Genomic DNA, 13,493 nt, shown 5'->3' with positions numbered 1-13,493 from the left:
CATTTCAGGCCCATATCATTGACCTCTCTCAACACCCAATGGGGTGAAGATCTATGCTGCTGTTTTATCAGATGTTCAGAGAGGCTCCACAGCCCATACAGCTCCAAGCCCATACAGCTTTGTTTGATTCCAAAGCTTTCGCCCTTATCCACTGTTGATCAAGCTTCCTGCTGAAGTCCTGGGGTCTGTCCCCTCTAGGGAGGCTGGCTTTGAAGGGGAAGGGCATCCCCATCACCTCTCTTTGCTTCTCTGATTCGCAGTTCCGGTACAAAGAGGCATTTCTGAGGGACCGGGGCCTACAGATTGGGTACCGTAGCATCAGTGACGACCCGAGGACGACGCACTTCCTCCGAGTCGGCAGGCTCCAGAGTGACAACGAGTACAGGAAGGCCTTTGCCAAAGGTCGCTCCCAGTTCCACAGTCGCGCTGACCAACCAGGCTTCCTCCAGGCCAAGAGGAGCCAGCAGCTGGCCAGCGATGTCCTCTATAGGCAGCCACTGCCTCAGCACACCAGCGACCCAGAACAGCTGGGCCTGAAGCATGCCCGGAAAGCCCATCAGCTGCAGAGTGATGTGAGCTGCCTCCACTTATGCCCTGTTACCTCCTGGGGAAGCAGGCTGAGAAGGCGTAATTACAGACATTCCCAAGTCTGCCACAAATGTACCAAATGCTTTCTCAGGATTGGGTGGTGTGGCCTTTTTAACAGACAAGGAACCCAAGCCAGGTGAAATTAAGCAACCTAAGATCACACAGGAAATAAGCGGCAGCCCCAGGGTATTTGATGACATAGCCCAACTTCTTATTTTTCTTAATTAATTAACTTGTACTGGGGATTGAGCCAAGGGCCTTATGCATGTTGGTCATGTGCTCTGCCACCTCAGCAGCTGTCCGGTCTGAAAGCTCGGGCCCATGGTGGTTCCGTTCTGCTATTTCCATGGGGTCTTGATAATTACAGAAGCCAGTTTTATGCTTTCCCTGATTTGCAACTGAAGCTCAGAGAGGGGAGGTGAGTTTTACAAGGACACAGAGATAGGAGCTCAGACTTGAACCAGGTATCTCCAGGGTATTTTATTACCCAACTGGAATTTTGGGAGCAAATGCATAGTGGCTGGCCAGGCTTATTGTTCAGGTCCTCTGCATCACATGACCGCTCTTTGTTCTGACTTTAATGATGTCAGTGTGGTCCAGCATCTCCGGGCTGCCTTTTAAATCTCCCTCACTCCACTGTCAAAGCACCCAATCTTGCTGACTTTCCTCTTGCTCCTTCCTTCCCTCAAGGTCAAGTACAAATCTGACTTGAACCTGACTCGAGGTGTTGGCTGGACCCCTCCTGGCTCCTACAAAGTGGAAATGGCTCGACGGGCTGCAGAACTGGCCAACAGGAGGGGCCCGGGGATCCGGGGGGCTTCTGTGAGTAACAGGCCGCAAGCTGCACCCTGCCTTGCGAGACCACGGGAAATACAAACCCGTTGTTGCTTTTCAAAGTTTATTTTTGGCCAAAGGTCAGCTAGTTCTAAAGAAGCGTGAAAGGCAGCCGAACAAGGCGCCTAATTTCATGGGTCTGAGATGACCGGGCGGATGACACCTGGGTTAAACTTCCCGCGGGCTTCCTCTGAAGTCACAGCCATTAGTTCTGCAGAGGCAAACCTACCAGGGCGACATCAATCCCGGGCCAGGGCAGCCCAGGCTGTGCTGACTGCTTGCTCGTTACATTCGCGGAAAGGGTCAGGGACTTGCTGGCTCCAGCAGTCTGCATTTTGAACCCTACTTTGTTCAGGAGAGAGACAGCACATCTAAATGAGAAGCAGGTTTTGCTTCCTTCTCATCTCTGCCTTGAGGATCCTTTTTCTTGGACCGGGGTGGAAGAGAGGACAAAGGAGGGGTGGGGAGCTCGTTAGATGTTTGCCGGGCATCTTAGCACGGCTTGTGGGAGCAGCAACGGGGTTTCCTGTGAACTCAGTGGAGGTGGGGCGCTATGTGTGGCTTCCGCAGGTGGAGCCAGAGGCAGCAGCGGCGCTAGGAGATCATCAGAGCAGGGGGGTGAACCCGGATGCCTCGGAGATCCTGCATATCCACAAGAAGAAGACTCTGCTGATGTGAGCCTCCTTAAGAAGCCCCCTTGAGGGCTGCTTGCCAAAGGCATGCCTCTGTGGCTTTGGTCTGGATGAGCGAGTGTTTTAAAAAAAAAAAAAAACTGGCACACCCTCCCCGTGCCCACATCTGCCTTTATTAAAATAACAACTCTGAAAGCAAACAAAGAGCTTGTGGTTTTGGGGGCTTCTCTCTGATGGCTGCATGAGAATGGCTGGTTCTGTGGAGGACCCTGATGGTATGGACAAAAGATAAAGAGTCAAGGAAACATCTCCTGGTGCGGGGCAAGCAGGGATCTCAGATTCGCAGTCTCCATGGTGGAGAACGTCTCTGAATTCTGGTTATCTAGAAGGTACACTTGTCAGAACGGGGGCAAAGATAATGTATTTCTTGTTGGTTCCCAGAGAGAAAAGGCCTCATGAAATGATATAGTGCCAGTCTGGAAAGGCCCAGGCTGGGCAACAATGCCTCTGTCTAGAGCATGGACCCAGGACATCCCTGGCTACGCAGGAAGCCCCTCTTGTTTGGTGCTAAAGACGAGGGGCTTCAAGGCTCTGCAGACAGCACCTCAGAGGCCAGCCTCCCTGTGCATGGTGGTCTTTATCCAATTCAGGAACTTGGTGACTTGAGTGTAGACTCCTGGCTTCTTCCCACATTCCTGGCCCCAGCTTACAATCCCGTAGACGTAGTAAGTTCCATCCTTCTCACAGGTTAGAGGGCCCCCCGAGTCACCCTAAAGGGAGAGCAGAAGGGGTTCAGCCTTGTGAACTTGATTCAGACACGCCTACAAGGGGAGGGTGGAGCCAAGTCACCTGCTAGCTACCCTGGGCTTCTCGGAGGAACCAGTGCTCAAGCTTCCCATGATGCACAGCTCCAAAGGGAGAGAAGCTAATCCCAGCTCCAGTTCCTGAGTTTGGAAAAAGTTTGAAGCCCAGGACTGCAGCCGCAGTGCTGCGGGCAAGTAATGGTTCCTGACTCTCAATTCTAGAATTTTCCATTCCCAGGGTTCCTCAACTTCTTTTAGTAGCTGACCAAGGTGGGTGATGGCTTGTTTGGACGGGCCCAGATAAGGAGTACGGCAGAGACCCAGAGGTAGTCTATATCTTTAACCTACTGCCTGCTGAGCAGTGTGGCCTGAGGCCTTGCCTTTTCAGTGGAGTGCTGTGGAGAACCATAGAGGAACTGTGCTCCTGAGAAGGACTGTAGTGATTCTTTCTGAAGTGTGTAGGCCAGGGCAGAGAGATGGGCAGGAGGGAAGCAGAGAAGGAAACAACTTGCTTAGTCGCCGCAACTAATAGCTTTTGTCACATAACTTTACTTTCCTAATCATAGCCAATACCTTGTGATCTTGCAGGCACTTTATCTGAAGTTTGATACATTTTTTTTTTTCAAGGATTGATCAAGGTCCTATAATACGAGACAGATCAGGTTTCAAAACCATGGCTATTGGCTTCCCTTCAGCATAGCCCTTGAGCTTCATAGAAAACCAAGCATACTGTGATCCTGGTGAGCCTGCTTATCCTCCAAGAGCGTAGGGAAAACCACACCCACTTGCTCGTCTCCATCCTGAGCATGTGGCTATCCACGACCCTTGGAGAAGTATAGAGGATCAAAACAGAGACATGGTCTCTGGAGAGAGGAACAAACCCAAAGAGGCTGTGAGCTGGCTGGTTATCGTCGGGTCTGTTTGTAGGGAGGCTCTATCATGGTACAAGATCAGAATGTGGCTACGCTGGATCTTCAGGGACAGCTGGGTAGTGTGTAAGGACGAGCAGAAAGCCTAGCCAGAGCTGATCCTGGGAGTCCAGGAACAATGCAGCCTATGTGCCCCGAGCCCTGAGTTAAATGGGTATGGGCTTGGATTTGGGATAGGGACCCGAGATCCCCTTAGTCTACAGTTGATGGAATCACCACTTCCTCCGTCTCCGGGAGCACATTTGAATCTCCACAGACCTTAGCAGCTGAGGGTTTGCTGTTATTAGAGTGGAGCAGAGTAGCAAAGGCTCTGGTGTTGCACACATCTGGGTTGATCTGATCTCAGTCCTGTCTGTCACTTAGTGCTCTGTTGCTATTGACATTGATAATGTCTACAAGCCCTTGTAAGGCATGACAGTGACATCATAGGACACTGGGAGAGTTAAACAAGGCTGTGCAGCCACATGTGATCACAGTTATTACGCTGACCCATCTTGATGTAGCCCACCTGTGTCTTAATGCTGAGGCAGGTGGCCTGATGACCCCGGTTCCCATCCCAGAGCTATCATTAAGCCTCTCCGCTCAGCTGGATCTTCAGTGAGCCTCTACCTCCAAGTACCATGTGGAGTTTCTGACCTGGCAGGTGTCTGATCCGGGCTTCTGAAGGTTCCCCGCACAAATCATACTGTCATCGATGGTGTGGTCATAGAGTTGTCGGGAGTTGCACAAAGGGTTAGCGATTAGCTTGACTTTAGCATCCAGGAGCTGGCGGGACCCTTCCCCTGTGGGATAGAAAACGGTCACTGCCATGACAACTGGAATGATACTCACCCTACTGGAACTCACCATTAGTAAGAAGCCACCGACTCTCAGTTCAGGGAAAAGGGTGTTTTTATAGAGCACGGGGAGAAACGTCCTATCTTCCAACACAGTGACAACTTTCCTGCATCCTTCTCACTCCACGCATGTGCGTTTTCAAAGTCGTTCTGATCACAATTGGGCAAATCATTTGCTCCATTCTTTCCCTTTTCAACCTGAGGGAGAATTCTGGAAAGTGGGGGTGGTTCATAACCACGTTTACATTTCCTGTACCTAGCAGAAGGGTTAACACATAGTAGGTGTTAATGAAGAAATGAATGGGTGAATGCATGGATGGATGATGATAGATGGACAGATGGATTCCTGCATATGTTACATCGGTGGGTGCATAGCTGAAGTACCCTGACACATTAAATTTTCTGCTTCCTGGAGACAATATCCCTCTCTTAAAGATAATGAAATTGCTCGAAGCATTGTTGACTTTAAACATATAATCTTAAGAGCTATTTGTGGAAAAATAAAGGCACTCTAATCTGAGGCCCTATAAGTTTCCCAACTAAAACATCACCACATTGAGCAGACCCCATTAAGGAGAGCGAAAGAGGACTCGGACAGACTACACCAAAGATCGACAAAAAATGTCCTGGTTGACCTTGACTCCAATTAGTCAGAGATTTTCTTTCCCCTGAGCCTCTGGCAAACATATCACATACATTCTATTTCCCTTTCTTTATGAATCTAAACCTATTCAAGGTGATTTTTCCCCCTGTCCATCATTAAGGATACTTCTAGAAGGAGGTGACATATTTTGAGTATGTGGGTAAAAGTGACAACTGAGAAAGTAAAACTGAGCTGCTTGAGAAACAACCAAGGCTCTTCTGCAAGACTGCCTGACACTGTAGAGCTGTCCAATGCCAGAAGCTTACAACAGCATTATCTTTGCCCTTGAGCGCTGCCAGGCACCACAAGTGCCGAGCATCTTTGTGATCTCCTTAGAGAAGGATAGTTGTCTTCCCTGGTGTACAGTCAGTGCTTGAGAAAGGACACATGTCTAAAACAGGAGGCCAGAGACCACTGTGGAGATCAGAGGCCTACAGAGCAAGCTCCATGCAAATGGTTACATCAAACTAGGGCCTGGGCAACGAGGCAGATGCATTCTTTGATGATGCATTTTGAACTTGTTTTAAGAGCAGGAGGGCAGATGCCATTGGTGGTTTAGTCTCTGAATGGTGTAGCTCTCCTGTGAGTATGGAGAGCACATGGCAGACTCACCTGTTTCTGTAACACCCCAGCCAGAGATGTGGCACTCAGTTCCAGAGGGAAAGGGGTCGCTGGGCAAACATACAGTCTTCACATATCTGGATTCCAGAGCACAGTGACCACCCACTGGCTTTAACTTGAGCAAAGCTGGATGAGAGACAGAAGGGGTGGGGAGAACTGGGTGTGATCTCATCTCTTAATCAGAGAAGAATTAGTTTCATGTTGCTTTGGAAAGTCAGTTAGCAAACCACATTACTCCTTCCACAACTGAAAAATGTTTTCGTCTACATTTTGTGTTTTAAAACTTACAGAGAGGAGTAACCCAACACAAAAGGAATGTCAACAGTCAATAAGACCAATTAGATTTAAAATCATTCCTGATTCACTTTTCAAAAGGAGGCTGTATGGGAGGGGCTATAGATGAAGAAGGAAGAGGGGAAGAAGAAGAAGAAGAAGGAAGAGGAGGGGGGAGGAGGAGAGGGGGAGGAGGAGGAGGAGAGGGGGAGAAGGAGGGGGAAGGGGAGGGAGGGGGAGGGGGAGGGGGAGGGGGAAGGAGAGGGAGAAGGAGAAGAAGAAGAAAGAAGACCCGTAATGTGGATGGGTCAGGGCACAGCACCACAGACCTGAGCACCCAACGGCTGAAAACAGCCCACTGCCTCTGCCCTCAAGCACCTAGTAGGTGCCACACAAGTGCACATACACATTGTGTCACAACACACAGTCAGCTGGAAGCTGTGTAACAGCACCCACATTTTATGGAACAGAAAAACCAAGGGTCAGGAAGATGACCTGAATCCTAGCTATGAAGCTGGAGAGCTTTCCATGATATAATACTCTTCACATCTCTTCCCCTCAATCGAAAAGTTTTACCCAATTATCAACAATGCTATCATACACTCCCAAGACATAACAAGCTTTGAAATAAATTATCTACATTACATGATCCCCAAGGGATAAAGAGCAAACTTTTCCAGAGAACGTTCTATAATCAAACCCCAGATTCCTATCTGTAGAGAAATACACCCAGGAGAAGACCCAAAGGGGACTGGGGGATACTTGCCAATGTCATTGTGGGGAATCTCATCTCTTTCATTATACTGACTGTACTTCAGTATTTTTTCCACCCTGAAGGTCTGTTCATGGGATTCTGTCTTCTTCAGGTCCTGATCCCCTAGTACAACTTTTAGATGCTTGGTGTTTATGCTACAAAGTAAAATAAGATGCTCAGGAAATTGCCCTGAGATGACAGAGGAAGGAGCTATGCAGTCTAGGAAGCCATGTGACCTTGGTAAAGTGCCTGGCCTTCGGCTTCAGTATCTTTATCTGCAGTTCTTTGCTCCCTTACAAAACTCTGTTTGGATTCCAGATAAGACCATGCAATGGGACTTCTTCATCAGTAGATGGAGAGTGCAATCACACACTCACTTTTCCCAGGAGATCTCTTTTTTCCTCTGGGCTTGGCTACATGTCAGCCATTGAAATCTTGAGCAAGTCTGCTGTCATTCGTGAGTAGGTGCTAATGTTCATGTGTCTAACTTCTCTTGGGGAACCACACTAGAATCCCAGAGGATAGAGTAGAGCAGAAGTTATGCAGGCTGCCTCTCAAGCCAGGGCTCATGAGACCAGCCCTGACCATGAACTTAGAGAATCTGGAAGAGGTGATGATTTCTCAGTTCCCAGAAGACACTGGAGGTGAAGATGAGAATGCCTGACCTGGAGGTTCACTGATGATAATGGGCCATTTTGCCCATTCAGGGTAGACTCTAGAGGCTCAGGAAGAAGACAGAGCTGAATTCAATCTCATTCACTGGCCTTCTTTCCATGAGACTTTAGTTAAGACATTAAACTTTCCTAAAACCCAAGTCTCCTAAAAAAAAAGGCATAACTATATATCTTTCCTTCAACGTACATACTAAATACTTGCTACATGGAAAGACCTCTGTAGTAAAGGCATCAGGGATAACACAATTCACAAAACACACAAACCCTGCCCTCTCTTGGTAGTTAGCTACATATGGTAGACTTCATGGAACAGCTGTGGTAAGCCATGGTAGCTATATCCACTCTCAATTAAGGCTCTGTTCTTTCCCCTCTGGGCATTTAACCCCAGTCCTGCCAAAACTTCTGAGGTGTCACTTGGAGGAAAGAGAGGCTGTTTGCACCCCAGTCATCTGTTCTCCCTTCCCCATGGATACCTACTCGGTACAGTGGGCTGCAGTGAGCACCCAGCAGGGGTGGATCAGGGCGCCCCCACAGAAGTGGCCTTGGGGCATGGAGGTGGTCAACGGCAGTGAGGTCTGCAGGGACACCTGCCACGGGTGCTTGCCTGCTGTGCTCTTAAAGCCCCCGTAGATACGCTTGACTGCGTGTTCAGCTACCTCCGTCTTCCCGCAGGACTCGAACCCTGGCAGCTCCATCACAGGCTCCAGAAGGCTTTCCACTGGGTTAGGGGTGTCTATAGGGCACATGAAGATAAACCACACAAGCCGTTCCTTTGGAGGACATAGCTGGAGTCATAACTCTGACCACAAGTTGACCAAATGCTCAGAGCCAAGAGATGGCACACCTTCGATATGTTGTTTGGTGAGTGACTGAGACGTGTCGGATGACTTAGGTAATATAAAGCAACTTCATAGAATTGGTGTGAAAGATGTTGCTTTTATCTGCATATTTTGAAGTGCATTACTCCTAGGTTGTACAAACATATACGAAAAATATACAAACCCATCATGTTCATGCATATTATGTCATCATTAACGCATGTTTTCAGGCTTTTTTTTTTTAGTATATTAGGGGAGGTAGGAGATTCTCCCAGAAATTTGTGGCAAGCAAAGGGTGTATGGGTTATACGGCTGCAAGCTTGTTCTGTTCCTTGAGATTGTACAGAGGGAGATATAACATCCAATTCAAGAGCTCAAGGGGGCTTGTCAGAGAAAGGAATGCTTGGGTCAGTTCTCAAAGAATGGTTAAAAACAAACAAAAGCAGATATGAGATCGAGCATTACAGAGAGGTACCCACAGAATAGTGCTGCGTGTGTGAAACAGAGAGAGAATTCCTTTGGTCAGAAAGATCGGCACGTTCTTTCAGATGTGGGTGGAGAGATGGGCTAATGAAGACTGTCAGAAAGAACGAGAAGCTGGACTTCAGACCATAGCTCATCCTGAGAGGCCACAAGGGCCCAGCCAGTGATGGACATTGTCCACCTGACACACACAGCGTATGATGCTGAGGGTACTGAGGTACTGACCTGGAGTTAGGAAAAAAGGTTTTAGATCTAACCTGGGATGATAGAAGTGTCGAGGCTAGCTCATTGTCCTGAGGGCTACAGAAACCTGGGAAGAGTGATATGTTTGTTTGTGAAGCAAGGGTCAAGGGTAGGAGTGGTCAGTCACCAGGGCTTCCACCAGGTTGTCCCAAGACCACCCGTTTCCTCCCCAGGCCTTGTGGGTAGCACAGACTCACCAGGCACTGGACAGACTGTGACATCACAGTATTCCCATTTCACCTTCTCACTGTTCACCTTGACGAAACACCAGGGTTTGTGGTCTCCATCTGGGTTTCTAAAACACAAAATTTAAGTGACTGACCATCAAGGCTCAGAGGCATTCATATCATGGAAGCACCCTGAGTCAGAGGATTCCTGATCCCCACACATCTGGGAACCATTCTTCACTGAATCCTCCAACAGGTTAGCAAACCTTGGCATACAAGCATGCTCACAGATGTTGGGCAAAATGTTACTGTCAGGAGGAGAATCCTGAGGACCAGAAAGTAGTTTCCAACCAGTGTGCTGGACCATGGGAGACAGGAAACATAGGAGAAGAGGGGTTCCTACTGAAGATCCCCACTCAATGTGTTTAGGAAGTATTATAGACAGACAGACAGACACGGTGAAAGCTGGCCCCAACCTCCAAGTCCCAGGCATGAGAATCCTTTGGGAACTAGTCAAAGAGTTTCTCTATGAAGATAGCGCCACAAGAAGGCATCTCCGAGTGAGCATTAAGAAAACAGAGGTAGGGTGCTGTGTGCAAAGAAGACACCATTGCGTGTGGGGCCAGTGCAAAGACAAGCGAAACACCCTCACTCTCCGTACACAAATCTCGCAAGTCATCGACCTTGGTCAGACTAAAGGTAGAGCTAGGAACCCAGAAGTTGTCTGGAGACAGATGACTCGGGAAGTCTAATCCATTTGTCCCTCAGCCTCTCTCTTGATGGCAAGTGGCTCCATGTGACTATTTCTGCCACAGAATCCCAGAATTCATGTGGAAGGTAAGGTGTCATTTCTTGGGTTTTGGTTGCCTTTTTTTTTTTTTTTTTGCCTCATTGTTCTCTTTTTACCCTTGCTGGGTATCTGCAATACTCTGGTGCTGCACCCACCCCACCCCCATCACCGTCCCACCCACACGACACGTGTAGTTAGTAAGAAATGAACTTCGATGTGCACGAGGCCCCGAGACTAGGGGAGTTTTTATTGTTATGTTATCCCGAGTAGGATGCTTCCCTGTTCAGAAAGAAGGCTGCTGACTTGCAATCGGTTTCAAAGTCAAGCAACCAAGATGGGACCTACAGGCGGCAGTAGTTCGTACCTGCAGAAGTTGTGCTCTGCGATCCCGTGGGTCTCTGCATCCTCCATAAACATGTTATAAGTCTCCTGCAAGAGGAGGTGGGAGTTCCAGTAAAGGCATGGGTTCTGGTTGACTGTCTTACTCACTTTGCCTCGGTAAGAGTAGCCATCACCGACATAACAGTCGTCCGGACCTCGGAGAGAGCAGGCCGCCTATGAGAACGGTCAGTCATGGACTTGTTGCCCGAAATTAGGATTCTTGGGGATATCAGATGGGTCACAGGACTGGGCCTGATCATGCGTTATCTCTATCATAGAGCTCCAGAATGTTCCACATTCAACCAGAGTTAAAAATATGAAATCCTCCAGTTTGAGTAGGCAAGTGCTTACAGAATGACTAGAGGAGGTGGGAAGGGGCCCTCGTGTGGTCTGGGCAGAGGGTTGATTTGCTACACCACACCCCAGACCATCACTTCCTGGGCAGGGAGCTGAATAGGCTCTGTGCTCTGAGGTTGGAAGACTAGAGGAGTGGAGCTTGGGAAACTCTGGGCCATGTGTGTAGGAGACACTTGGACAGAAAAGGCACTCGCGGTCTCACTTGTCCCAGAGTCTTTGACGGTGTGGTAGTACTGAAGACCCATACCTATTTCACAGAATTTCCCCTTATACTGGTCTGGACAGGCACAGGTAAACCTGGATCTCCGTCTGTGTCGGGAACAGACTCCGCCATTCTGGCAGGGGTTTGGCCTGCATGCCGGAAGCACTGTGAAAACAGCAAGTGGGACCCAGAGGGCATGTTAGGAGGAGGTGTAACACTCTGAATGGTGGCACTCTTCTGGGGTCATTCTCTCCTAAATGACGGAACAACATAGGGCACAGACAGATCATTGATACCCTGGCAAATGTCACAGAAAGCCTAGACCAATATGCATAAAGCCAGATGGATGGAGGATATGCAACAGAACAAAACCAAACATCCCCCTTCCCCAAAATGTAAGGGTCACAAAGTCCTTATGGACCAATCTGGAAGTTCTCAGAGAGTCTGATCTAGGTAGAAACTTGTCTGTGGCCCTTGAGAGCTATGTGACCATGGGTAAGTTAACCACCTCTCTGAATTTTAGGTTCTTAATTTATGAATTTTCTTTTTCTCATAGACAAGGGTAAATCTCTTGGGATGGTGTACCTACCCATAGCAGTGACTCAGTGTATAAGTCCCCCACACAACCCATCTCAGGAAAAGATCAGTGCCTACTTCCTGGAGGAATCAACTTCCAAGGTGAGTGTGTGTGTGTGTGTGTGTGTGTGTATGTGTGTGTGTGTGTGTGTGTGTGCGTGTGTGTGTGTGAGTGTGTGTGTGTGAGTGTGTGTGTGTGAGTGTGTGAGTGTGTGTGTGAGTGAGTGTGTGTGTGTGTGAGTGAGTGTGTGTGAGTGTGTGTGAGTGTGTATGTGAGTGAGTGTGTGTGTGTGAGAGTGTGAGTGAGTGAGTGTATGTGTGAGTGAGAGTGTGAGTGAGTGTGTGTGTGTGTGTGTGAATACAGATTAGTGAATTCTCCCTGAGTTCCCCAGGGAGGATCCCTTTTCTAAGGATCCTAATTAAGAGTGCTGTGTTGGATGCCACAAAGACTTCAGACACACGCCTACCCACATCCATACAGTAAGAGGCAGACACCATAGGCACAAGTTAGAGTAGAGAAAACTTTCTGCACAGAAGAGCGCCTGCCACTCACCTTTGGAGCAGTCTGGTCCCGTGTAAGGGTATTTGCAGGCACAGCGGTAGTAGGGGTGCTTCTGGGTAATGAGGCAATCACCATGGACACATGGGTTGTCCTTGCACTTGTTTTGTGCTGTATGAGATACACAGAGAAGTGGAGAATGGGGGTGGGACATTACTTGGGACACATTTGACTTAGAGGGACACCTGCTTAGCTTAATTTTGGATGTGGGACAAGCTGACTGTAGCTGTGGCTTTGTTCACAGTCTTGGAATGCCAAGCTGCTCCTGGGAAAGGATTCCCTCTCAACCTTGGGTCCTGGCTGATTTTTTTTTCCCATCCTAACATACACTCAGATAGTTGTTCACACCTCCATGTTCACACCTTCAACAGGCAGTTGCAATTTCTGCCCCTGATTGCATGTATTTGATTTTCCAGTTTTGGCCATTCTCCTGCGGTGTGAGGAGAGGGGCAAACCAAAAGCCGTGTTCTCCCCGATCTCAATGATCGAGTGCTGTCGGCTGTGTTCCCATTGATCTCAACCATTTCCTGAAGGGCTCTAAGGGTCAAAATAGAAGGAATAGGTGGGAGGGGCACAAAGGCCAGCAGCCACGATGAAGCTCTCTGCACTTATAACTACCTTTTCTTGTTCTTTTACTGCAGGAAGTGTCCATCAATTGGACAGAAGCCAGCTCCTCGCCCATGTCTCTATTCTCACCCTTATTCAGCCCTGCAGGAGTTCTAAATGCAGACACTAGGAGGGTAGCAGGGCAAAGAGCCCAGGAGTCAGGCTGGCTGCTCTGGTTTCTGCCTACATCCTGACCTAGTCAGGAGCAGGTCTGCAGCTCCTGTGGACCCTGTTATCAAACTGGGCCTTACGTGCCTTGGGATATTCCTGTCATCGTGTTTGAGGATCACATGAGGTTAGTCTAAGAGCAAATTCCCCAGTTTCTCACCCGCTCTTGGCCTCAATAGTTTTCTCTGCAGAATGGGACCATCAGCCCTGTGTCATCATAGTGTTGGGGACAGGTTACACACGGATGCCACCTGTGACCACACAGAGCCTGATGCCACCGTGCATGGTCGTAGCCTGTGCAATTATAACCTCTGTCCCAGGATCGCCCAGAGCTTTCCTGTTGACTTTGCATGGAGGCAGGAGGGGGTCACGGTTAACCCCAGGGGACTAAGGAGGCAAAGCCATACACTCACCAGTCTGGCACCGGCTCCCCGAGAAGGGGGCTGGGCAGCTGCAACTGAAGGTATCCCCTCTGATGATACAGTCCCCGCCGTGTTCACAGGGGTTGGACTGGCATGGATCTAAGACACAAGGACAGAAGTCAAGGTCAGAGAGG

The 13,493-nt window shown here is 48.9% G+C and overlaps 2 protein-coding genes across 13 annotated transcripts in view; one reads left to right on the top strand and one right to left on the bottom strand.

Moving 5' to 3' along the window:
- Nrap (nebulin-related anchoring protein) overlaps nucleotides 1-2,258 on the top strand; it is a 70,026-nt gene extending 67,768 nt beyond the window's left edge. For 4 of the 7 annotated variants that reach the window (XM_006526745.4, XM_006526748.4, XM_006526747.4 and 1 more), the window contains 3 exons: nucleotides 261-572; nucleotides 1,279-1,410; nucleotides 1,993-2,258. In XM_006526745.4, coding sequence (XP_006526808.1) covers nucleotides 261-572; nucleotides 1,279-1,410; nucleotides 1,993-2,100 — 552 coding nt within the window. In that variant the 3' untranslated portion in view covers nucleotides 2,101-2,258. The remainder of the gene's footprint in view (nucleotides 1-260; nucleotides 573-1,278; nucleotides 1,411-1,992) is intronic. The other 3 variants (NM_001286552.1, NM_198059.3, NM_008733.4) reach the window with 1 other exon arrangement.
- Habp2 (hyaluronic acid binding protein 2) overlaps nucleotides 1,475-13,493 on the bottom strand; it is a 33,712-nt gene continuing 21,693 nt past the window's right edge. For 2 of the 6 annotated variants that reach the window (NM_001329935.1, NM_146101.2), the window contains 10 exons: nucleotides 13,351-13,458; nucleotides 12,158-12,274; nucleotides 11,074-11,193; nucleotides 10,453-10,624; nucleotides 9,329-9,426; nucleotides 8,065-8,320; nucleotides 6,926-7,068; nucleotides 5,878-6,012; nucleotides 4,423-4,568; nucleotides 1,475-2,824 (listed from right to left, as the gene is read on the bottom strand). In NM_001329935.1, coding sequence (NP_001316864.1) covers nucleotides 2,660-2,824; nucleotides 4,423-4,568; nucleotides 5,878-6,012; nucleotides 6,926-7,068; nucleotides 8,065-8,320; nucleotides 9,329-9,426; nucleotides 10,453-10,624; nucleotides 11,074-11,193; nucleotides 12,158-12,274; nucleotides 13,351-13,458 — 1,460 coding nt within the window. In that variant the 3' untranslated portion in view covers nucleotides 1,475-2,659. Of the gene's footprint in view, nucleotides 2,825-4,422; nucleotides 4,569-5,877; nucleotides 6,013-6,925; nucleotides 7,069-8,064; nucleotides 8,321-9,328; nucleotides 9,427-10,306; nucleotides 10,644-11,073; nucleotides 11,194-12,157; nucleotides 12,275-13,350; nucleotides 13,459-13,493 lie in introns of those variants that run through there. The other 4 variants (XM_006527014.3, XM_017318167.1, NM_001329936.1 and 1 more) reach the window with 4 other exon arrangements.

The sequence above is a fragment of the Mus musculus genome, chromosome 19 (genome assembly GCF_000001635.26).
Source record: "Mus musculus strain C57BL/6J chromosome 19, GRCm38.p6 C57BL/6J".
NCBI lineage: Eukaryota > Metazoa > Chordata > Mammalia > Rodentia > Muridae > Mus > Mus musculus.
This window is presented reverse-complemented; position numbering and strand designations above follow the sequence as displayed.